Source organism: Zingiber officinale, chromosome 2B, assembly GCF_018446385.1.
Source record: "Zingiber officinale cultivar Zhangliang chromosome 2B, Zo_v1.1, whole genome shotgun sequence".
NCBI classification, from domain to species: Eukaryota; Viridiplantae; Streptophyta; class Magnoliopsida; order Zingiberales; family Zingiberaceae; genus Zingiber; species Zingiber officinale.
This window is the reverse complement of record NC_055989.1, coordinates 147,183,303-147,192,605: the sequence shown is the minus strand read 5'-3', so window position 1 is coordinate 147,192,605 and position 9,303 is coordinate 147,183,303. Positions and strand designations below refer to the sequence as shown.

Sequence of the window (9,303 nt, the reverse complement as noted above, 5' to 3'; positions counted from 1 at the left end):
GAAGGCAAGTGATCCGGCGGTAAGAATGGAGGGCTGGCCCAACGGATAATGGTCCGAGCGGAGCTATAGATAACCCATCCATGGGCTTGGGTTTCTGACGCCAAGGCAGGAGGATCTAAGGGCCGAGCAGGAGTCCGCTCGGCTGGGACCTAAGGGCCGAGCGGGTGGTCCGCTCGGCCAAGATAAGGGCGAGGGTATAAAGGTAGTCGAGCGGCCTATGCGCTTGTCTCGAGATATGTGATGTCAGAGAAGGCACGTCTGATGATAAGGCCGTACACGAGATTGCACGATGGAAGATCCCGCCGTCACATCAGGGAGAGGTGGATACAGTAGCAGTATGGTCTCATATATGCTCTTCTGACAGGCCCATACTTGGGTATGGTCTAAAGCAGATGACTGCTTCGATTGACGTGCCTGGGCTCTTTCGATAGTTCTATATAAGGCCTCCATTTCTTCACCGGAGGTACGCGCGTCTGGATCTCTGAAGTCACTTCTTTGCTATTTCCTCGCCTGACTTGAGCGTCGGAGGGCCGTCACCGGGACACCCCCTCGGCTCGGTTCTGTTGCAGGTTCGCCGGAGCACTCAAGGATCCAGCAGGGAGCGCCACGTCCCCAGCGTCCGTTGACTCCTAGTTCAGACAGGATCATCATATATCCTTTTAAACCCATGATATTTTTCAAATATTTCATGTGGAACTTTAATTGAATCCCAATAATCACGAGAATTAGAGAAACACATAGAACATGATTTTATATCATTCCGAGTTCTCTAGATTTATTTATCAATTTTGTCCAAAACCGATCAAAATCGGCTGACGGATCTAGAGAGCTTGAAATGACATGGAATCAAGTTTTATGTGTTTCTTTAGTTTTCCTAATTATATTCATGTCTCACACATTAATTTGATATATTATATTGAGAACAATAATTTTTTAAATATACATGTATCTAAAAAATCTAATTCATACTGATGTCATGCCATTGGCAAGAGGGATTAATAACTTGACGGAAAAAATCTTGGGGCCTATTAGATGAACATGTAATACATATTTTTATGTCATTCCAAAATTTTTAGGTCAATTAATCGATTTGACCAATTTTAGATAAAATCAGTATAAACCTAGAGAGTTTGAAATGACATAAAATCAGATTATATATATTTTTCTAGTATTCCTGATTATATCTATGGTCTCAAATTTTAATTTGACCAAATATATTGAGTGTAGTAATTTTTTTAATACGAAGTAGACTTTTTAGATATATTTATATATGTTTAAAAAAATTATTGCTCTCAATACATTATATTAAATTAATGTTTGAGGACATAAATATAATCAAGAGAACTAGACGAACATAGAACTTGGTTATATGTCATTCCGTGCTCTTTATGTACATCAGTCGATTTTGGTTAAAATTAATTGATGAACTTAAATAACTCAGAATAATATAAAACTAAATCTTATGTATTTATTTATTTTTTATTATATCTATGCGTCTAAATATTAATTTGATATAATATATTGAGAATAATGTATTTTTTAAAAATAAATCAGATATTTTAATAAAAATTTGTGCATTTAAAAAAGAATATTAACCCGAATATAAATGTGAAGAGTTAAAAAAAATATTGAGTGTGTATAATTTTAAAATAGAGTTCGATTTAGGTATTTGAGACAGTTTGTAAAAAACTGAATACTAAATTAATTTTATATTAACTTTTATAATTAGAAATAAATTACGACCTTGTACTAATATCATAATACTAAAGTATATAAGGAAATAATATCAAAATTATAATATAGTAACTTTGGTAAAAAAAAAAATTATTAACTATTATTTAATAAAAAAATATGTTTTTTCTTAAATTAAATTTTTAATATTTAATCTAAACAATTTAAGCTATTCTTAATTCAACTCCATTAGCTTGATCTGTTAAAACACATTCCTTTTAAAAATAAAAATTAATAATTTGAATTTTTATTTTGACAATTATAATTGAAAAGTTAAATTATACTTCTCCAAATTAAATTAAAAACTTTAATTGATTATTATGAAAAAAATAAAAAATTCCATTAATCCATGTATTAGTAAATTTATAACTTTAATTAATATATTTTTTTAAAAAAATTATTAATTTATGTATTTATGTGAAAAATCTTCAAAAAAAACCAATAATTAAGTTATTGGATTTATCAAATCTAATACTAAATTTCAATAAAAAAATTTCTTAAATTAAAATTAAGAAAAACTCAATTTAGATTTTTAATATTGATACTTAAATAAGGGTCAAAGGATGCCAAGTCATCTAAATTACCGGATTTTAATTTAATTTTAAATTATTTTATTTTATTTTTTCTAAAATAAAACAAATATGAAAGATGGAAATAAATTTAAAAAATTATAATTTTTCTCGGATCTATATAAACTCGAGAGAAAGCCTATTGATACTTCATCCTTTCTTCTTCGAAATATCGGCCAAACCGCAATGGCTTCCTCGATCGGCGTGTTGTTCTCTTCCCCTAACGTTCTCGCCGTTCGTTCCAAGCCCTCGCCTTTCGCAGAGGACCGCACCTTCCTCGGCGTCCGCAATGGCCGCCTTTCCTTCTCCGACAGTCTCTCTGGCGCGAAATTAGTCCGCCAGAGGCCGGTGGCTGCGACGAGAAGAGAGGCGAGGACGAGGAGCCCCTTGGTCGTCTCCCCCAAGGCTGTAACCGATTCGAAGAACTCGCAGACCTGCCTCTTCCCCGACGCGAGTCGAGTGAGTCGATTGATCCTTTTACTTGTTGTTCTGGAATTTTGAATACTTGAAATCTGATCGGGTTTCCTTGATTTTGTAGTCATTTATTTTTTTTACGAATTGCTTTTGTTCTCAATGCACAAACTGATCTGTTGTGGTTAGATCCCTTTTTCTTATTCTTCTTGTGAATTATCTGATTTCAAATTTCTGAAATTACTAGTAGATTGAGGAAAAAGAAGGTGTTCCTTCGTGGATTTTTCTTTTCAATATTTCAAGATTGGTGCATGTGATTAATCAAAACTCATTTAGAACTAAACTTATTATCTCCCTTCGTGGACAGAGTGTGTTGGGTATTATTTTAGGTGGTGGCGCAGGAACGCGGCTGTATCCACTGACAAAGAAGAGAGCTAAACCAGCAGTTCCTCTCGGTGCCAACTACAGACTCATCGATATCCCCGTTAGCAACTGCTTGAACAGCAACATCTCCAAGATCTATGTTTTGACACAGTTCAATTCAGCTTCGCTAAATCGCCACCTCGCACGGGCTTATGGAAGCACCATTGGTGGTTACCAAAATGAAGGATTTGTCGAAGTTCTTGCTGCCCAACAAAGCCCCGAGAATCCCAACTGGTTTCAGGTATTATAATACATAATTCAATTGTCTATAATAAGGAAATTTTGTATTCGTATAAGTTTAGATATAACTGGCTTGCTCAATACTGTATTTGAATATCATATTCAGGGCACTGCTGATGCTGTAAGACAATACTTGTGGCTTTTTGAGGAGCACAACGTGATGGAATTCTTGATTCTTGCCGGGGATCATTTGTATCGTATGGACTATGAGAAATTCATTCAATCACATAGAGAATCATGCGCCGACATTACTGTGGCTGCACTGCCAATGGATGAAAAGCGTGCGACTGCCTTTGGCCTCATGAAAATCGATGAAGAAGGACGAATCATTGAGTTTGCGGAAAAGCCAAAAGGCGAGCAATTGAAGGCAATGCAGGTGAAATAATTTCATCTGAATTTACAAATTATCAAGAACTAGTTTGTTTTAATCTTAAGTAATTTTATTGTTCACAAATTGCAGGTGGATACTACTATTTTGGGCCTCGATGTAGAAAGAGCAAAGAAGATGCCTTTTATTGCTAGCATGGGCATCTATGTTATCAGCAAAGACATAATGCTCAAGTTGCTTCGCGATAAGTTCCCTTCGGCAAATGACTTTGGTAGCGAAGTAATTCCTGGGGCTTGCAACCTTGGATTGAGAGTATGTCTCACCCTTCTAATTGTTTGTTTGATCTATTAATGATGTTATTAGTATACTGTTTAAGTACTCTGCTTTGTTAGATTTAATTTACGATTAATTTGTAAACAAAGGTACAAGCTTATCTATACGATGGTTACTGGGAAGATATTGGTACCATAGAAGCATTTTACAATGCTAACCTTGGGATAACGAAGAAGCCCGTACCTGATTTCAGGTGAATTAAGATAATTAAAGGATTTTTTTGCTTATAATTTTCTTCATTGTAGTCACTAGAGTGTGCTCTTCAATTGCAGTTTTTATGACCTTTCATATCCAATATATACTCAAGCTCGATATTTGCCTCCATCTATAATGCTTGATACTGATGTTACCAATAGTGTCATCGGCGAGGGATGTGTGATTCAAGTAAGACCTTTTAAGATTTTTTATTTTAACACTTTTTCTTCCCTACAAACTTTGCTAAATACTTGTTGTATATTTTTGTATTTGTAGAAATGCAAGATTCACCATTCTGTAATTGGCCTTCGATCTTGTATTTCGGAAGGTGCAGTGGTAGAAGATACTTTACTAATGGGAGCTGATTATTATGAGGTAAAACTTACATATGGTTGATGATCAGAATTCGATAAGTTGATACTTAGAAGTAACATTTTCAGTATTTCATATTGTGTTTTCATTTTACTTATAAACAAATCCATAAAATATTGTCTATGAATGTAATTCATCGTTTTCTTATATGTAGACCGAAGCTGACAAGATTTTATTAGCCGCGAAAGGTAGTTTTCCAATCGGAATTGGAAAAGATTCTCACATTAGAAAAGCCATCATTGATAAAAATGTTCGAATGGGAGAGAACGTTAAGGTGTTGTCAAACTCATTGATCCTGAAACAATTATGAATTGTGATTCCCTTTAAAATATAAAATATAAAAATTCTAACACACTCTTTATCGATTTGCTTTTGCAGATCATTAATATTGAAAATGTGCAAGAAGCATCAAGGGAGGCTCATGGATACTTTATCAAAAGCGGTATTGTCACCATAATAAAAGATGCCTTAATCCCAAGTGGAACAATAATTTGATTGTCTTTCCTCTTTCATTTAAATTTACAAGTTTTATTTTTTAGTTTTTATGTAGAGTAAATGATAAAGTTTTTTTTGGATGATATGTATTTGAATTTTTTTAACAGTCTGTGTTTCTATCAATAAATAAGTTGATTATTTTGATTGTTTTGAGAATTTTAGAAATTAAGTTGACTTTAAAAGAATATTTGTTCTATATTGTCATTACTACAAATGTTTTAAAAATAAATTAACATAATTTTGGATTAAAAAAAATTAAAATTTTATGACATAGAATTTATTAAATGTTAAAATAAATTTAGTATGATAAATAAATCTTACTATTTAATTAATAATTTAGACCTTTAACAACTAACTTTTAATTGATTTAGTAAAATCCAAAATTAAATTATATTAATATTCTCCTTTTTGCTGGCTACATTAATCTTTATCATTATTCAAAAAAAAAAAAAATTACAACCACATCTATCTATATTAAAATAACATTTGATGCACGGATAAAATACTAATTTATATAAATTTCTCTGATTCAATTGACAAAACAATAAATAAATTAACAAATTTAATGGATATAACATGAAAAATAAAGAAGCTTATATGATTTAGCTATTTGATTTATCCAAATTAATATAAAAATATTTTTAATCTTAATTTCATAATTAATTTATAAATTGAGAAAAAAAAATTGTCATAGAAATTTGGAAAATTATTTCCTATTAAACAAGAGATTAGATATACACATTTGTTTTCATCTTACTAGTGATTTATAAGTAAGGAAATTCTATTAGATCTTTACTAGTGATTTATAAGGAAATTCTATTAGATCTTTACTAGTGATTTATAAGTAAGGAAATTCTATTAGATCTTTAACCTGATTATATTTATCTAGTCGGGCGTTGATGTTAAGGAAACAAGATGTCATATGAATTCATGCAAACAAACAAATCTTGATGTCGGAGAACAAACTGGTTATGTATTTAATAAACTAAAACATGGGCGAGGATCAGTATCTTGCTTTCTGTTTGCCGTAGGACCCCTCGTCTTCTTGATCCTTCATTAGCCCTAAGAAAGCGAGCAAGCCGAAGAAGAAGAAACCACCAGCCCAGTGGCCGCCCCCTCCTCCACCCCCACCCCCACCACCGTCGTCATCACGAGGAGGGAAGCCTGTTCCTCCATCGTCAAGCTCTGGTGATTTCTCCTTTCCTAAAAGAATAAGATAAGGTGTTTTAACCATGAAAGAAACTGTTGACTTGGCATGATTTGAAGATTTTGGCTTTAGAGCTTCGTTGGTTACCTTGGACAGGAGCAATTGTTATCGTGGACGATTGGCGCGTAACTGTCTGCGTTTGCTCCGCTGCACATCTTGCATTCTGCAAGTGAGACAAAGGTAGAACATAATGAAGGAAAATGTCTGTGTAACTTAGATTTGGATGTTAATATTTGTTGTGGATATGGATAAGTGCCCAGCATTACTATTTGTCAATTTGTACGCGTGATCAATAGAAATATCAAATGTCTGCAAAGATTATCTGTGTCGACACTCTGACGAAGATAAAAGAGAGTTTTAGGAAGCTGATTTAGCAAACATCACAACAGTTTGTATTCATGTAGGCCATTAGTTGTGCCTGTGCTCTGGACAAAGCAACCAAACATAACTGATTGTGTGGCTTAAAAGAGAACTCAGCAAACAAGATCTGCGGCAAAACTTAACCATTTACTGACTTGACGTTAGATCAAAATCTGATTCGTGCTAGAAGAAATATCAGAAGTTCGGGAAACACAGAAGAAACCGTACCTAAGTAACTAATGTCCTAAGGCTTCTATCTGTCAACATTCCAATGCCATACAGGCAAACAAGCCTTATAGAACAGTAGAAATTTTTCAGATAAATAAACATACCAAGGCAGCAGCACAAATCACTGCAGCAGAGCCAATTCGCCGAGCATCCAATGTTTGTCTTAATGGATGGCATTTGGTGGTTCTTGGCATCAAGAGAGGAGAACCTTGCAGGTGGATCCATCTTGATTCTCCTATCCCTGCATCGAAATATAGCATTTCACTATATATGATCAGAAAACTCATGCACAGAGCAAAAAATTAGGGCAAACAAATAGAGCAATGCTAAGACATGTCATAAAATTGTAAAAAACACAGAATCCTCATTTTATAACTACCTAGAAGCTTAGATGGCATCATAGTCATAAAAATTGGACTGAAAAATTTTCAGATGACTGGTTAGTGGGTCAACTGGTCAATTAGAGAGGCATTCCTGTAATTGTATATGTTTTGCTAAAAACAATTAGAGAGTATACCACCAAGCCTTCCCTTAGATTCTTTCTGTGTTATTAAAATTTTCATAGTTCCTGCTATACTTCCATTTCCTCTTGATATGGGACACTTCCACTACTTGCTATAAAGGCATCGGGTTGCAACCATGAACACAGTCTTTGCCAGCAAAGTGGAACCTTGAAGCTACATTGCCTCGGTCGCAAGACTACATTCAACTTGGCCAAATTCATGATCTCACAAAGTGCCTAAGCCAAACTGCTATCACCTTGGACAAGTTACATAAGCCCCAATAAGCTTCCATCTTGGCCTAACTTGTACTCATTCGGCTACATACTGTTATTATGATCCAAGCCTAATTATCGAATCTGGTACTTTAATTGGTTGTGAACCAACTGTAACACCTCTACAATTTAAAGCTCAGCATTCTTCTCAGACCTATATATTCTTAAAACATGTATTCACAAATTTCTCCTACCTTAATGTTTAAATACCTCACAAGTATCAAAAACAACTAGTTTATGACATCAACAGTTTTCCATTTACTTTACAATTTATTAAAAAAAACCAAGATCCATGGGCAAAGTCAAAATATTATATCACTCTGAAAATAGACAATCATGCTTATCACAAAATCATCATATGCTCATGTTAGTGTGGTTGTACCTTGAAAGTTTTTAACTGCAGTCGCCAGAGTAGGCGCAATTGCCCCTGTTAGAGACATGATGCGATTCGAAACTCTGCAGAAGACTAGCATGCGAGCACCATCAGTACAAAATTAAAACAAGGGGACACAATTAGAAGTAACTCGATACAATCCATAATGGAATTAAAATAGAGTCACGGGCTCCAAAATCTCTATCTCAAACAATTGATCCCTATGTAACTTGTTTATTTCCCCTTCTGTTTAATATTGCCCCAAACCGCAAAATCCCCTAATCTACGGTTGCAGAAAAATTAAGTCACCGCCCCAGCTCATAGGGCACTAGGGCATACAAGTTCAGATCACAATCCTGTCTAATTTCTATAAAAACCAATTTCCTAGAAAAAGAAAAAAAAACCAAAAGGAAAGGATAAACTGAATCGATCTATCAAAAGGAACTAAAGCTGCAGACAATAAATGATTGTTCCAAAATCGATATTGGGGAAGAACCACGAGATCGAAAGGAACGAGGAGGATACCTTCAATTCCTTACGGACGCCCTCAGAAACGCGCCGCGGGGAAAATGAGACGACCAGAACGCGAGGCGAAGAGGAGTTAGCAGATGGATTGGGCAATGTGATAAAGGCAATGCTTTAAATGGGCCGGGCCTTCCAAGAGCTACGTTTCTTTTTATAAAAGAAATTATTAATGGGCCGCTCAGCCCACCCGATGGCCTTCCACCGATACGAGTGCTTCTCGATCACGTTCATTATTAGTTTTGGACACCTGTCTCCTCTTCTCCGCCAAACGCTATTATTGCACCGTCTTCAATTCATCGTGTTGGTTGCGGACTTCATGCGGCATCACGCGGCGCCGCGTGGAAATAGATTTATAGCCCTGTGGATTAGCACCGATGGTTGTCACAGCTATATCTGGAGTCAATTTTCAACTTATATAAACTAATTATTTCCGCTATCTTACTGTTGCGGGATAAAATTCCTCAAGATTTATTATTTTTTTATAAAGAAAATATGGAGGCTAATCTTGGCTGAAAGGGTTAAGTTGGAAAGTCGAGAATGCGACGGCCCATTGATTAGATGAAGATCTCATTTCTTTCTATAAAATAAATCAAATAAGGAAAAGGGTACTTAGTGTTGGCAAAATAATCATGTCTGAAATCATGAAACTGAAAAGCTGGGATGTGGCGGCAAATTAGGGAAGGGGTTCCTTACACCCTCCTACGCTCAAGTTAGAAATAATAGTAGGAAGAGAAATTA

The 9,303-nt window shown here is 34.8% G+C and overlaps 2 protein-coding genes across 3 annotated transcripts; one reads left to right on the top strand and one right to left on the bottom strand.

Annotated features, from left to right (window-relative positions):
• The first annotated feature begins 2,480 nt into the window (after positions 1 to 2,480).
• On the top strand, positions 2,481 to 5,097 carry LOC122049641 (glucose-1-phosphate adenylyltransferase small subunit, chloroplastic/amyloplastic-like). The gene is made up of 9 exons (XM_042611000.1): positions 2,481 to 2,759; positions 3,079 to 3,375; positions 3,481 to 3,750; positions 3,835 to 4,014; positions 4,125 to 4,228; positions 4,308 to 4,419; positions 4,507 to 4,605; positions 4,757 to 4,876; positions 4,981 to 5,097. Exons 1-9 carry the CDS (start codon positions 2,487 to 2,489, stop codon positions 5,095 to 5,097), a joined length of 1,572 nt encoding a protein of 523 aa, XP_042466934.1. The 5' UTR covers positions 2,481 to 2,486.
• A 902-nt stretch (positions 5,098 to 5,999) lies between these two features.
• On the bottom strand, positions 6,000 to 8,671 carry LOC122047703 (protein YELLOW LEAF 1, choloroplastic-like). Of its 2 annotated transcripts, none has more exons than XM_042609139.1 (5): positions 8,566 to 8,671; positions 8,050 to 8,133; positions 6,997 to 7,133; positions 6,392 to 6,467; positions 6,000 to 6,300 (listed from the first exon to the last, which is right to left on the bottom strand). In XM_042609139.1, the coding sequence occupies exons 2-5, from the start codon at positions 8,105 to 8,107 to the stop codon at positions 6,101 to 6,103; spliced, it is 471 nt and encodes a 156-aa protein (XP_042465073.1). In that variant the 5' UTR covers positions 8,108 to 8,133; positions 8,566 to 8,671; the 3' UTR covers positions 6,000 to 6,100. The 2 variants fall into 2 exon arrangements, with proteins under 2 accessions (XP_042465073.1, XP_042465074.1); XM_042609140.1 differs by having other exon boundaries at positions 8,050 to 8,123; positions 8,566 to 8,661.
• Between the last annotated feature and the right edge of the window lie 632 nt (positions 8,672 to 9,303).

Excerpts from the sequence above, each read along its gene's own strand:
- LOC122047703 (XM_042609139.1), bottom strand. The coding sequence starts at position 8,107 with ATGTCTCTAACAGGGGCAATTGCGCCTACTCTGGCGACTGCAGTTAAA. Across the intron at positions 7,134-8,049 it reads TGCAGTTAAAAACTTTCAAG|GGATAGGAGAATCAAGATGG; the intron begins GTACAACCACAC and ends ATTTCGATGCAG. Across the intron at positions 6,301-6,391 it reads AACAATTGCTCCTGTCCAAG|GAAAGGAGAAATCACCAGAG; the intron begins GTAACCAACGAA and ends TTATTCTTTTAG.
- LOC122049641 (XM_042611000.1), top strand. The coding sequence starts at position 2,487 with ATGGCTTCCTCGATCGGCGTGTTGTTCTCTTCCCCTAACGTTCTCGCC. Across the intron at positions 2,760-3,078 it reads TCTTCCCCGACGCGAGTCGA|AGTGTGTTGGGTATTATTTT; the intron begins GTGAGTCGATTG and ends CTTCGTGGACAG. Across the intron at positions 4,015-4,124 it reads CTTGCAACCTTGGATTGAGA|GTACAAGCTTATCTATACGA; the intron begins GTATGTCTCACC and ends TTGTAAACAAAG.